Source organism: Alosa sapidissima, chromosome 18 (genome assembly GCF_018492685.1).
Source record: "Alosa sapidissima isolate fAloSap1 chromosome 18, fAloSap1.pri, whole genome shotgun sequence".
Classification (NCBI taxonomy): domain Eukaryota; kingdom Metazoa; phylum Chordata; class Actinopteri; order Clupeiformes; family Clupeidae; genus Alosa; species Alosa sapidissima.
In genome coordinates this window covers 7,587,593-7,601,526 of record NC_055974.1, presented here as the reverse complement: position 1 = coordinate 7,601,526, position 13,934 = coordinate 7,587,593, and the positions used below count along the sequence as shown (strand labels likewise).

At 42.3% G+C, this 13,934-nt stretch overlaps 2 protein-coding genes across 2 annotated transcripts; both read left to right on the top strand.

Annotated features, from left to right (window-relative positions):
- The first annotated feature begins 179 nt into the window (after positions 1 to 179).
- Positions 180 to 7,016, top strand: creb3l3l (cAMP responsive element binding protein 3-like 3 like). The gene is made up of 11 exons (XM_042070609.1): positions 180 to 282; positions 1,210 to 1,398; positions 2,109 to 2,445; positions 2,939 to 3,057; positions 3,170 to 3,262; positions 3,458 to 3,564; positions 4,432 to 4,500; positions 4,634 to 4,718; positions 4,871 to 4,964; positions 5,065 to 5,614; positions 6,176 to 7,016. The coding sequence occupies exons 2-10, from the start codon at positions 1,261 to 1,263 to the stop codon at positions 5,436 to 5,438; spliced, it is 1,416 nt and encodes a 471-aa protein (XP_041926543.1). The 5' UTR covers positions 180 to 282; positions 1,210 to 1,260; the 3' UTR covers positions 5,439 to 5,614; positions 6,176 to 7,016.
- Positions 7,017 to 10,037: 3,021 nt separating this feature from the next.
- gadd45ga (growth arrest and DNA-damage-inducible, gamma a) lies at positions 10,038 to 11,567 on the top strand. The gene is made up of 4 exons (XM_042069817.1): positions 10,038 to 10,181; positions 10,286 to 10,387; positions 10,498 to 10,708; positions 10,827 to 11,567. Exons 1-4 carry the CDS (start codon positions 10,132 to 10,134, stop codon positions 10,938 to 10,940), a joined length of 477 nt encoding a protein of 158 aa, XP_041925751.1. The 5' UTR covers positions 10,038 to 10,131; the 3' UTR covers positions 10,941 to 11,567.
- Positions 11,568 to 13,934: the final 2,367 nt, after the last annotated feature.

The following is a 13,934-nucleotide window of genomic DNA, read 5'->3' as shown; positions in this document are numbered from 1 at the left end:
GATGCTTTTGGCCAAAGGTTTGTGAAGCGAGATTCGCATATGTATTTTATTCCCATGCAAAAAGCCTTCATCAACTGACACTAGGTTTCCCAGAATCCTTTTCGAAGACGTCGAATAGACGTCGGTGACTCGCCATTACAGTACGTGATGACGCAATTTTTGCCTTGTTGGAGGGTGATTTCATCAGGAAGGCAAGACACCCTGCGGTTTCCTATTCATGTGACTGCTACATCTTACGCTAGTGTTAACAGTAGTAGGCATACAAGAGTTGCGACACAAAAGGTAAGATGATTCATCAATTCCTGATGTATGTGTTTTCAACGCATTCAAATAACCAATGCAAATGTAGACTCCGCTATGGTAACGTTAGTCTTTTATGCAACATAGCTGGTTGGCGTAAGCTAACGAAGACACTATGGTAGTCTTGTTAATGTTAGCCTTGGATGTCAAAATAGAGCTCGTCCACTAGTGTTAGATTACTCACTACTAGTTTGACAGAACTGGTTTGCTGAACAACATGCGTTTGGCAGTTGGCACGTTTTACTTTGGTATTGCTTTCTTGGTCCCAAAGCTAGCCATCCTATTTATTTGGGTGAATAGCATTGTAACCTTGTCTGAGGAAATGACAGATTACAAGTTTCCTGTTTTTGTGGCATGCATCTGACGTGCTAATGTCAGCGTCGTATATGTGCAAAGCTTGACGGATAACTTAGGGCAAAGTCCTGCTAGAAAAGCATACATGTCAGCACACCTGGGTACAACTGTAGCCAATTTCAACGTAACGTGCATGAGTTTTGACAAGTAAGCCGGTCCATTAATTTTATTCCTGTCTTTGATTCTGATCTATCTAAAAACGAACGAAACACGTATGTGTCAGACTCGTTTTAATTTCATGAAGTGTGTACGTTTGGTCTGAATTTCATACGTAAATGTACTGCGGATGTGGCATCGTGCTTCTTTGTTATGTTTCTGGCCTACATGTGTCATGTGGTATTTGTAATGGGTGGGGATACCATTATTTTATGGCAGGGCGACGTCCGCGAGCGTATCTTATACAGTATTTATTGCTTGTTCAGCATTAAATATATTAAGTCTATAAAAATGCATGTTGTTCGTAAGGTGTTGTTGGTAGTGGCCCACGTGTGGGCGTTTTAATGTTGGCATCCTATTATTCTAAGTAACAACGCCGTTTGTTTCCTGTAAAACCAGCATTTCAGGGTCTACGGTCCCTGTTGATAATCGGTGAAATCTCCATTCACAATGTCTCTCCCTGACAATTTGCCGGAGATGGATGGAGCAGACCTGCTCGGTCTCCTCTTTGAAGACCAAGACGTTGGGACCCAAGGTCCATTATTCTCTAATGGGGATATGCTTGACGACTGGCTGTCAGAACAAGATGTAAGTCTCTGGGGAAATAATCATAGCATGTTTGCACAATTGATTTTTTATATCTCATGTAATTTATTGTATTTTGGCATTGATATCTGCTTTTCTCTTCAGTTTTTGAAAGGTTTCCACTTTTAATTACACACTGCTAGAGAATGTGTGCCTTGACAATATTGCAAATGTTGCCTGCCTGTTGTGTAGAACACATTCTGCTATAATTGATTTATATCTTTTTGTCATAAGTCGATAAACCAGTCTGCCCTACAATTAGAGTTTATACAGTTACAGTAATTATCTTCTTAAGTAATTACAGTTGACCATTATGTCACAACAGCTTGTGGTATGCGTTTTAAGGAAAAATGCTTTGACGTCATTGTGAAAACAGAGGGTGTGACTGGGAGGAGTGATTGGAGTCATAACTTTTTGGCAGGCTCAGTCAACAAGTATACCCTTCAGACTTCAATTGCATGTGCTTCACAATATAATGTCTACCAGATGTTCTGGTTGTGTGTAATTGTGACGTTGAGGTAAATGCTGCGTCACACAGTGTATGTGGCGATAATGAAATGGTAATAATGAGCAGAGTTAGAATCCAGACCTCCTAGTCTCATCTCATCATGCATTTTCCTCATCGTGCTTTCTCAAATGCCAAGACTCAGTCTGTACTGACAAGCTCTCTGTACTTGCCGTCCAAGTGAAACCTGACATGTGTGCCATTTCAGGTGCTGAACGCCATGGACACGGAGGACTTCCTCAACAGCCTGCTGGGCGAGGAGGTGACCGCCGACGCATCGTCCTGCCTCTCGCACTCGCCCTGCGGCAGCGACAGCGGCATCTCCGACGACAGCGGCGGCTGCGGAGGCGCCGGTGCCAACTTCGTTTGCCCCAGCCCCCAGAGCAGCGACACGGAGCTGGCCTGCAGCCCTGTCTGTATGGACGACTCGCCCGAGGTCCTGGCTGTCCAGTCGGACCACAGCTACTCCCTCATACAGAACGACGGCAGCATGCTCGAGAGCGTCAGGTCCGAAAGACCCGACTCTGACGTCTTCATCGATCTCAGTAAGAGATGGATAGATACTTTATTTATCCTCACAGAAATGTAGGCGTCAATAGACCTCTGAAGTTCACCTACAAAGAGGACCCAAAGCTCTCCTTATATGGGCAAAGATGGTACCTGGATCTCCTTATTTGGGCAAAGATTGCAGTTTTTGGGTCCTTTTGTAGGCGAACTTCAGAGGTCTGTTTAGAGTTATGGACTATAGAGGTCTCCCACCTGTTTTCCTCTGAGAGCTACATGAACTGAATAAGATTTGTATGCTTTTTAAAGGTTCCTTTCAACTCATTTACATTCTCTTTTTGTAGACTGTGAATTTGATTTCGTAGGAATTTTAACATGTTGCTGGGTTATCAGATTTATGAACATCTTCCTCAAACCTTTTGAAGAGCTACTTAGAAACAGGTGGGGACCCCTGCTGTGAACTAGAGTGGACCCTAATGACTTTTTGTTTTTGACCTGGATTGCAATATGTATTTTCGTTTATTTGTTCTTCAGATGACCTGGAGGAGGCCATGATTGAAGACGACTGTTCTGATGAGCTTGACTGTTCTGATGAGCTTCCCTGCTCTCTCACAATCGAGGATTCAATGTATCAGAATAACTCTCCAGAGCAGGTATCGGGAAGTCAGTTTTACACCACAAAAATGCTGCAAGAATAATGCTGGATTTTTAGTCTTGTCTTAGCTTTAAATATCTTTTACTGAGATGTGTATGTGTAATCTTTAGTTCCAGTTCAAGGAGATTGTTCTTACTGATGAAGAGAGGAGGCTTCTTGCAAAAGAAGGCGCTACGATACCAAGCCACATGCCTCTCACAAAGGTATTTTTAACTTTTGGTTATTATGACTTTGTAGTGTTTTGCTACATATCCTTGAAGCAAGTCAATAGGGTGAACCTATGGTACTGTTTCTGAGAATTTCTGAGATATTTCTTAGTCTACTACCCTGAAAGGGTTGTTAGAAAAAATTTAGACAACACAAATGCAGTGATTCCTTTTTTGTTTTTTATTCGGAAGGCTGAGGAGCGAACGCTGAAACGTGTGAGGAGAAAGATCCGGAACAAACAGTCTGCCCAGGAGAGCCGCAAGAAGAAGAAAGCCTATGTGGATGGTCTTGAGAACAGGTAAGAATGTGTGAGGTGCTGAAGTGTCTGTGACAATAGACACGATTACTATAGAATGCAGAACAGTACAACAGAACAACTGACTAGACCAGAGCCCGTCTACGGAGAGCCTTGGCACTTCCTATTAAGCCTCATTGTATCGACATTGGTTGCAGTTCCATTAGAATTCCACTGGGGGTGATCGCGGGCGAGTGCAGGTTGAATGGGGGTCTATGGAGCTAGATGGCTAAATGTATCTCTTTCACCTGCTTGTCGTGGAAGAATCGTAGATTTTATTGTAGTTTATGCAAGTTCAATATAGATTTTAGATCTAAAGTTGAATGAACGAGTACTTATGTCCTTTTCATTTCTTACAGGTTGGGTCGTTGTTGCCCATATCACGCTAGCATTGTGCTAATGAATGACGTCATTGACATATTTGAAAGGCTTTTTAGCAGACTTACATGACTTCAAAAAATTTAACAATCAACAGTGTGTATTTTCTTTGCCTCTCCTAGCGAATGCAACATTCAAATTACTACTCAAAAAATTATATCAAGAGAAAAGTGGATATTGAGGGGTAAAGCTCCATAGACCTCAATGCATTCTGCACTCACCTGTGAGCGCCCTCAAGTGGAATCTGAGGAGGAACTGCAACCAGTCCAGAAACCGGAAGTAACCAGACAGTGCCAATTCTCTTCCTATTAGACATTCTCTGACTAGACTACATACTGTTTGCTGCTGCTTGCTTTGGATGCTGCCACTCCTGTCTCAGGGATTGTGTATAAATCAAGAGTACCAGAGATCTAGATGCCATAAACAACATGGTAATGTAGTCTATCAAATTGTAAACTGTAAATCTCAGTTTATTGTGCTCCATTTGTGTAGGGTTGCAGTGTGCACTGCCCATAACCAGGAACTACAGAAGAAAGTCCAGCTCTTGCAGAAGCAAAACATGTAAGGCAACCATTCTTCTCAAAAGCCATTTTATCCTCTTAAGTTTCTTCTATAACCAGCAGCTTATTATTATATGTGTTCACAAATGTGTTCTTAGTTGTGGTTTGGTTATTTTTGTTGTGGCATATTTTAGGTCTTTAATTGAGCAGCTCAGAAAACTTCAGGCCATTGTGAAACTGTCCACAATGAAGACCACCACCACCAGCACCTGTGTTATGGTAAGTAGCATTTCATGTATTCAGCTCTGTTGTTCTTTAGCATGGGAGCTAATAACCCTGTATTTATTGTCTGGGGGTTTGATCAGTTTTTTTTATTTTAATAGAGGGCCATGTATATGTTGTTGTTAATCATGTTTTTTTTTGTTTTACAGGTGTTCCTGTTGTCCTTCTGTTTGATTATATTCCCATCTGTGAATCCATTTGGCAGCAATCAACAAAAAGGAGAGCTGTATGCTCCCTCACATGGTGAGTCTCCCAAGCCGTAAACTAATCTGTTAGCTAAAGTCATCCCCAATCAGAGTTGTAGACTTTAACTCAAATTCACTCTACCCTCAATGTCCCTCAGTGATTTCAAGGAACATCCGCTCCCTGGACACGTCAGCCGAGCTGCTGCTGGAGGTGGAGGACGTGGACGTGGGTGTGGGTGTGGGAACGCCGTTGGTGGAGAACGCCATCCTCTCCAAACACAACCAGACGCCAGGCGTGCAAACGGTGGAGCAGCCCGACTCGGAGACCGGTGTCAACAGCAACTCGTCGTCCGACTTCCCCAACGCCGCTGCCCAGCAAGACCTGAAGCCGAGCACCAACAGGGCCTCCGAGGGCCACTGGGACGCTGCCCCCGCACCCGTCGTCTACGAGGGCATCAACGCCAAGGAGAACTGGATCGACCCCAAACCGACATCGGTCATCTTACAGCAACACCGTTCCGACGAGATGTAGGCCTGAAAGGGATATTTTTTGTTTTTCTTTCATTTGTTTTTTTAATTCAGGGATATTACTCTCTGAAGGGCCCCATAAAAGACCCTTATCTTGACCTCTGTTCCTAGTGTCCTATGGGCAACTTGTGCAATTCCTGTTATTTGTAAGCCTTGATATATGTTTATAAATGTAATTAATTAACTCATTGAAGCTGTTTTCGGAAGCTTTGTCTTAGAGTGCCAGCAATCTAGACCATTGTTGATGATTTTTGTACAGCCACAGCATATTCTGTGTTATAGCTATGAACACATACAATGGCTCGTTTAAAAGGTGAGACTTTAAGCTCTCAGTGGGTGCAAACCACTGGAGATAATGGAGATATAACGTCTTTCATGAAATATTAAGTGTTGCCAGTAAACTTTCCGGGAAGTGATCAGTGAGACCTGGCGAGACTGCCACCTAGTGATAGACCCACGAAAATGGCCTGGTTTTGAGAGGACGTGCATGCGTCACTGATTCGACCCAAAGCGGCAACCGAGTTATATGATAAAATGTCCAGATTGTGCGTTTTCATGAGTTTTCGATCGTCATATATTTCATTTCCATTCTTCACAGAGTTCCCAACATCACACATAAGGTGTGTTAGAGTGTCTAGTTTCGTAATTTAAAAAAAAAAAGCTAAAAACGTAATATTATGTTTTTGGCACTCAACGCATTGGAAGGAAAAACGTAATATTACGTTTTTGGCACTCAATGAGTTAACAAGATGAGATTTCACACAGGGCCCTTCAAATGAAATGTCATATTTTTTTGTTTACGTTTTTTTCAAATGTAGAAAGTACGTTGCTACTGAGCTTTTGACTGCACTTTCTTTATGCACCTTCAAAGCTACTTCCTGTGTAACAGGCCATGTCATGCAAAGAGAAATGTAAGTTTGTCCCTCAGTGTTCACGTTTGATAAAGTGATGGGCATGAACTCATCATGTGCTCACATAAAGCCATTGCTGGGCAGTTGGCCATTAGTTGTATTCATTTCCCTTGTAACAAGGGTGTCCATGCTTGTAGTATTTCTTCAGGTTACTTAACCTCTTTAGATGTTTGCAGATGCCATTGGCTTGAATTAAATAACGAAGGACTGTCCAGTGTCCACCCAGCCCCTACCCACCCCTAATTTCTGTTCTGTAATTTATTTTATTTTTGCTTAATGTTTTTTTTGTTTAGCTGTAAATATGATTTGCAACCATTTTCTGCTAGCACTATGTTGGCTTGTAATCATCTTTCAAAAGGTTGTGGGTTTGGACGTATCTAGATTCATCTAGATTGGTTCCTGAAAATGTAATGACCTGCTTAGTCAGTGATGCATTTAGTTATCTGTAATTTAGTTACATTATGTATTTTATTTGTGCTTGTAAAGGTATGTTATGGGTCCCTTCTTTAATTTTTTCACCTGTTCATGATAGTGTAAGGAAATATTAATGTTATAAAGTAGCACTGATGTATCCTAGCATAGACTGTGAATGTGTACATCTTTCGTCAGATCATGTTACTGAAATTACTCAATTCAAATGAATGTTTTATTAAAAAGGTCTTAAAGCTTGATTACATTCTGTCGATGTTTCTTTGTGTGGAGTGTTTGGACCTGGCAGGTTGATGTGTGCATTCTGAATCACTTGTGCCACCAGGGGGCACTACAGAACAATGGTGATGGAGTGAACTGGATTGGAAAGTGATCGCAAACAGACAATGGAAACGGAACAGACAGATCATAGCTTGTCAGACTTTCACAAAGCACAGGGTAGGCGTCAAACGTCAAACGTCAAACGCCTTATTTTGGTCAAACAGTCCTGCGCAAGTCCAGGTGCATCCTGAACTGTACTGTAGATGTTATAGTTACATTAGATTTTGGGACATACTATCGAAGTACTATAGGACAAAGAACAGGCTACAGATATTAATAGAGGTGTTACAAACCATCATAGAAGTATTGTGTATATCTTTAGTTTGTGATGTGTAGTTAGTTTTAGCCTAATGTTGCGGTCATATGCAGTTTCACCATTGTGATTTCCTTCCTGTATACACTAAACAAAGTTCTACAACAGTATACAAAGGGTCTGGGATATTCGAGAGGGAGAGGGGTTAGTAGGCCTAAAGGTTATCGCCACAGTTATAATTCGGTTGCACCTAATGGAAAGACATCATTCAACCTGTCCTGACCTAACTGTTGTATGGTAGCCTATCTATGTTGTAAAGTCTATTAAACTGGAGAGCTTATTAAGAAAATACATTCTCCCCTATCTTGGATTTTGTAACATTTTTGAAGCAAGTCTGGATTAGTGTCATATTTTATTACCTGAGTTTGTGAACTCTATGGTAGGAATTCAGTGTGTTTACCTGGAGCCACTGGTTTGTCTTGGGAGACTATCTGGGCCAGACAGCCCAAAAGCTGAGAGGCCAGTTGGCATGGGTCCTGCAGGAGAACAGGCCTGGATAGGAGCAGCACCTGCGATAACACCTGTACATCCAGCAGCTCCCTGGTGTGCAGCACAGAGGAGGTGAGAGGAGGGAGGGTGTTAGTGGGAGGAGGTGAGCAGATGGAGAATGAAGAAATGTGCGGAGGAAGGGAGAGTGTAGAGAAGAGAGGAAGACACTAACTAGTTATGACAGCTGTTCAACACATTTGCATGTAATGACGCAATGAAATAAGGCCAATTTGTTTTGTTTGTTTGTTGTTTAGGGGTAGGACTATTCAGCAGGGAGCCAGTATAGTGCATGTTGACTAACATGATGACATTAGCCATTGGAAATTAAAAAAAAAAAAAAAACCAGCAGACATTTGTACAAAATCAGTTGCATCGATGTTCGAAAGCATTGGTATTTGGTCAAGATGGGGAGAAACTGCGTCAATGATGTGGACAAGTAATAAGATGATATATGGAGTTTGAATAAGCAGTTTTGAGAATTACAATTCTGAGAAATGCGTCAAAGCATCTGAGAAAAAACTGTAAGTGACAGTGGGATCATTCTGGCCATGCATGCGTGAATCAAGACACAAGATGACCTGAGGAAACCATCTTACTTTTCTCAGATATTCTGATGAATTGAACTAAGCCATGCCAAAAATTAAAACGGTTGATAGGCTATAGCCTACTTAAAATCTCACTGAAATCTATACTGGAAATCTCAAAGACACAGTGCATTGGTATGGATGGATCATGGGTGTCGACGGGGAATTGTCATTGTAGCTAAATACCGCAAACATCAACATAGTTTACTGTAAATATTTAATAATTTACATTCTGCATAATAACCTTGACAAGTGGTAGGCTATTGTGATGCTCATTGATAAACAACAGATGGCGCCATTGACTTTCTTATCGGAATGACTAGGTCACTCTCAGTGACAGAGCAACACTATGCAGTTCAGTAGCCTAATGTTCGAAGTGTGCATTGGTCTGCATAATTAGATTAATGCCATCAAAAGAAAATCACAATATTTATTCGCTTAAATTTGCACTTTGTGAACAAGGTGTAACTTTCAACCAAAGATTCATAACGCAACAGCGTAGCATGTTTGTACGACTACCAACAGATGGCGATGTAAGAGAACTTAATCGTGGTGTTGTGGAGGCTGAGCAATTCACAAAACTCATTTTGTGCAACAGCCACTTACAGTCTGCAAAAATATTAATTTGTTGGAATCCCCAAGACTACATTGGTTAGATAATCAAAGAGTGATGTTTGCATTTTCGGAAAAGAATATGACCCAAAAATCCTCAACAATGATTTAAAGCCATAGGCCTATTCAAATGCCAGTTTGGCAAATTATTTTTATTGTTTAACCTTAAATCTAGAAGTTACTGTGCACTCGTAAAGACACTTAAACACAAAGCACTTTTTTCAGGCTGTTGGGATAGCAGCTAAAAAAGGGGCAGTTGCTCGCTGACAGAACAAAAGAAGCGTCCGCTGTAATAACCGAGTGTCGCGTGTGCCTCTTTTGTGAGACGCTTTCAGCAGAAAGCAGGTGGGGCACGCGCTCATTGTAGGGGTTGGGGGTTGTTTCCTGCACTCAGTCGCCACACGCCAAAGACTTGACGAATTAGGGGATGTCTTTGCAAATGCAAATAAGAGGCGTGTGTCAAGCACTATCAAGAATTGCATATGTGGGTTATTTTTTGTACCAAATACAAATGTAACAATGTCGAAATGCAATGCTGCATTATTCCTATAAAGGTGTCTTACAGGTTTTGCAAATTGTGCTCTTTTGCCTATGCGCAGACTGGACATTGTATCTTAGGCCTACATGAAAAATAGCCAATTATTATCATGATTGTTACTGACCAATTGTATTAGTAAAACTGGCCATTGGAGCTCTTACGGCTCTTACAGTGAAAATAAGCGCAGCCGCTGCATTTTGACTTTTGCTATAACTCATTTATTTGTACAGAAGTACAGGCTATTGACACGGGCAGCCCAGATTGCAGTAATCCTCCCACGTGGGGTGTTTACAGGCAGAGAGTGTTGTGGTGGTGTGGAGCGGAGCAGGAGCCAATCAGCGACGACGATTGCGAGAGAGTCAACCCCACTGCCGAGAAACAGCCCTAACCCGGTATTTAAGCGCTGACTTCTCTCTCTGTTCTATCTTCAGCCCAGAGCGCACACAGTGAACGAACTAGGACCTAAACCTTTCTGGATACTATACTAGCCTACATCAACCATGACTCTTGAGGAAGTTCACGGACAAGATAACTCTGAAACAACTGACAGGTAAGGCACTTGTTTAGAGGCATTGTAGTGCATCACAATAATGAATGCATTTACTGCGCAATTGCTTACAATAGTGACTTAACTCGTTATTCTCTTTTCCACAGAATGCAGGTCATCGGTACTGCTTTGGAGGAGCTACTCGTTTCGGCGAAGAAACAAGACTGCTTGACAGTCGGGGTATACGAATCAGCAAAAGTCATGAATGTGTGAGTAAAGCAGCTAATATCTTTATGGAACCTATTAAGTATCTTTACTATAGTTACATGAAAGGCTTATTTGAATCCGTTTCTAACCAAGTGTCATTGTCATTCAACAGTGATCCAGACAATGTGGCATTCTGCGTGTTAGCGACTGACGAGGAATACGAATGCGACATTGCCCTCCAGATCCACTTCACCCTCATCCAGGCTTTTTGCTTTGACAATGACATCAACATCGTGAGGGTGAATGACATCGAGCGCCTTGCCGGTATTGTTGGCACTGACGAGTCGGATGAACCTAAAGACGCTCACTGTATTCTTGTCACGGTAAGCTTTGGCACCGCTTCAGTTCCTGTTTGACCTACCATGCCATTTATGCTGCAGCTATTTGTAGGTTAAGTTCGTGTTTGGGTCATGCTAATTCTTGTGCGCCTTGTTATTGCAGAGCCCCAATGTGGACTCGTGGAAGGATCCTGCTTTAGACAAACTCCGGCTGTTCTGCGAAGAGAGCCGCGGCATGTATGAGTGGGTGCCGACCATCACCCTCCCCGAGCGCTGAACTGGGCCACTTCTCTACGCTTCTGCAACAGAAGGAGAAGGAACCTGTTCCGAATCACCGAGTGTGAAGTTCCCACTCTGATAGCGGAGGATGCAAAGCGTACCTCCAGATTTCGGGGACTCTCTCTGGAATGGCGTGCTGGCGCTGAAAGAAGAAGATGGACTGGATGGGTACAGGAAAGTTCTGGGAAAGTCGACGAGGAGTTGACCGAGTCGAGACGGACTTATGTGTTGGATACAGTATGATTCCATCACACCCTCCACACTTGCAATCTTGGATGGGAAAGAAAGATAGAGGAGTCGAAACGTCAAAACTGGAATGTGGATAGATGGACTTTGAGAGTTTCTAAAGGGAAACAAGGAAGGAACTGGACTGATGCATGAAATGAACCTGAAATGGCATGGTGGATTTTATAAGATTATGGGACATTACTGATTGAAGCAATGGTGTTAGCTTCCCCTGGCAATGAAGCTAGTTGTTTCTGGATGGACTTTCAGACAAAATCACTGAGTCATCTTTGTTATGCCGAAATGATGGAAAAGAGATGTTCTACAGTAAAAACAAAATGCAATGATGCTGTTAAACAATTTGCAGACATAAATAAATATTTCAAAAGTTTATCCATTATCACTTGTGTCAGTTGCTTGTTTGGTATGTAATGTAATGCTTGAGCAATGCAATATGCAGAAAAGAATGCTCCATTTGTTCAGTCATGCCAGGCTAGTGAGATACGAGACTGCACACTAGGCAGATTTTGCAGGAGGAATGGCAGGCTGTTAGCAAGCATGCTGCTGAGACCTCGTGGGAGAACAGTTGCGACATAGTCGTGGTTAGGTCCCATCTCTCTCTTTCTCTCTCTCTCTCTCTCTCTCTCTCTCTGACACACTTGCTCCTCTCTTTCAGCCATGCGCCCTGACCTTTCACCAGTCTGCACCAGCTGTGTAAGAGCTCGGTGCAGGGGGGGGGTCTTCGGTGGACAGTGCCAGGACCTGCTGGTGCAACATCTTATTGCACAGTCCAGTCCACTGGGTACTGCAGAGAGAACTCCCCACATGCAAATGTGACAAGCCTATTTGGACACATGTGCTGAAGTCCTCTCGATTGCTCTCAATGTATTATGCAAACGCAAGTGTAGTAATACTAAATTTGGTCAGCTTGCTTGTGTAGCTGTGCTGTGTAATATATGCAGAGGCTGATTGTTAGCAGGAGCTGCAGGGCCAGCAGCACATAGTACAGTGTAGGCCCAGCTCTGAAGGTCAGGTGCACCGAGGGTAAATGCCAGCTGTAACAGGTTCTGCTTAGATTAAAGCGCTCAGAGAGAAAAGGAAAGCTGACTAACTTCACACCCACACATATACACAGATAAGTTCACACACACACACACACACACACACACACACACACACAAAATAAGACACTGATTTTTATCTGCTCACTCTACAGTTAAGACATCACTCAAAGGGTTATCACAGCTTTTTTTTTTCAGCAACTGCACAGATGAGTGTACACACTCGACACACGTGTGCTGATGATCAAAGGAGTTGGGGGTGGGGGGGGGTTCAGAGTAGAGATTTGCAAGAAAGCAAGAGGTAGTGGAGGCTGTGGAATTCCCCCGGGTCATTGGGCGTCCAGCCTGCAGCCAGTCTCACCCACATGACAAGCATTACAGGAATGATCCTTACAGGAAAGGAGGGCAGGCCTCCTGCCGTTTGCTGTTCAAGCTGAACAGAGGTTTCACAAACATGGGCAGGTGAGATGACCACTCGTGTTAGGCGTCATCATTTCTCAGGCGGTAGGATACTTTCTCAGGTCAAGGACACACCAGCAGTTGCCCCAGTAACAAACTCAGCACCTGCGGAAACATAAGTGCCAAACACATATTATAATGCTGTGCTTGCTGCTATTACAGAACTATCACAACCATAATACTGTTTCCTGTGGATTTTAGAATATATAAAATTGCGGTTGTTTTTGCCACAGTAACTTATATAATATGTCTGCACCTGACATATATATATATATATATATATATATATATATATATATATATATATATATATATATATATATATATTCACAACTCTGAGTGCATATGTGCAGGCACAATATCATATTCTACATTTATAAGTTGCTTACACCACACAATTGAAATCAGGAGATGTGAAGATCACGTGTGGCAAGTGGGACATCCTCTTCTTGTGTGGCTGTGGTTCACATGGACGTGTGGTTGATGGAAACAGAGTGCTGTCAGGACGCGCAACTCCATGAGGTTGCATCTTTCCGGTCCACTTCAGCAGTGCTGTCATATGATTGATGTCAAGTGACAGTCAGTCAGTATGAAATAGCTGTATCACCATTGCATTGAGAAAAATGACATATTTGTTAATAGATCCAGTAACTATGATTTTTTTTTTCAAAATTGGAATTCATTGAATAAGCTCAACAATTAATTGAATTGGCAGTTTGACAGAACTGTTTGTAATTTCTGTCAAGGATGTTATGTTGTTTTATTCTTGGAACTGGTGTGCCATGATTAAAGGAAGAAGCCATTAGACATTCAAGTGTCAACTCACACAGGCAGCTTGATTAATTTAGTTTCACTTGTATTAGGATCACTAGATGTGACATTTAGCCTTGGTTAGTGTCTGCGCTCCTTTCAAATGCCCCTTCAGTTATATTACTCTGTCTCTGTTTGTGTCACACTACTTTCAGTAATGCTGCCCTTTATCCATGTGCAGCAGGTGCACTTTAAAGCAAAACTAACAGAAAGAAGCTAAACTGAAAAAAAAACAAAAAAACAGAAGAGATGTGTTGCAGATGGAAGACAACAAAGGAAGACCCCCCTCCTCCCCTCCCCTGATTCATGGTGATCTGCTGCTGCAGCATGACTTGAAGCACAACAGAGGCACTGAAAAGAAACACACATCTGCCAAATACAACACACATGACTGCAGATGATGCAAAAACACAAAACAGCTCTTAGACTGTTTTGCA

Bases quoted from the DNA above. Each gene is read 5' to 3' on its own strand.
- creb3l3l (XM_042070609.1), top strand. From the start codon at position 1,261: ATGTCTCTCCCTGACAATTTGCCGGAGATGGATGGAGCAGACCTGCTC. The intron at 3,058-3,169 runs GTATCGGGAAGT...TGTAATCTTTAG, and splicing joins AGAATAACTCTCCAGAGCAG to TTCCAGTTCAAGGAGATTGT. The intron at 3,565-4,431 runs GTAAGAATGTGT...CCATTTGTGTAG, and splicing joins GTGGATGGTCTTGAGAACAG to GGTTGCAGTGTGCACTGCCC.
- gadd45ga (XM_042069817.1), top strand. From the start codon at position 10,132: ATGACTCTTGAGGAAGTTCACGGACAAGATAACTCTGAAACAACTGAC. The intron at 10,388-10,497 runs GTGAGTAAAGCA...GTCATTCAACAG, and splicing joins TCAGCAAAAGTCATGAATGT to TGATCCAGACAATGTGGCAT. The intron at 10,709-10,826 runs GTAAGCTTTGGC...TTGTTATTGCAG, and splicing joins CTCACTGTATTCTTGTCACG to AGCCCCAATGTGGACTCGTG.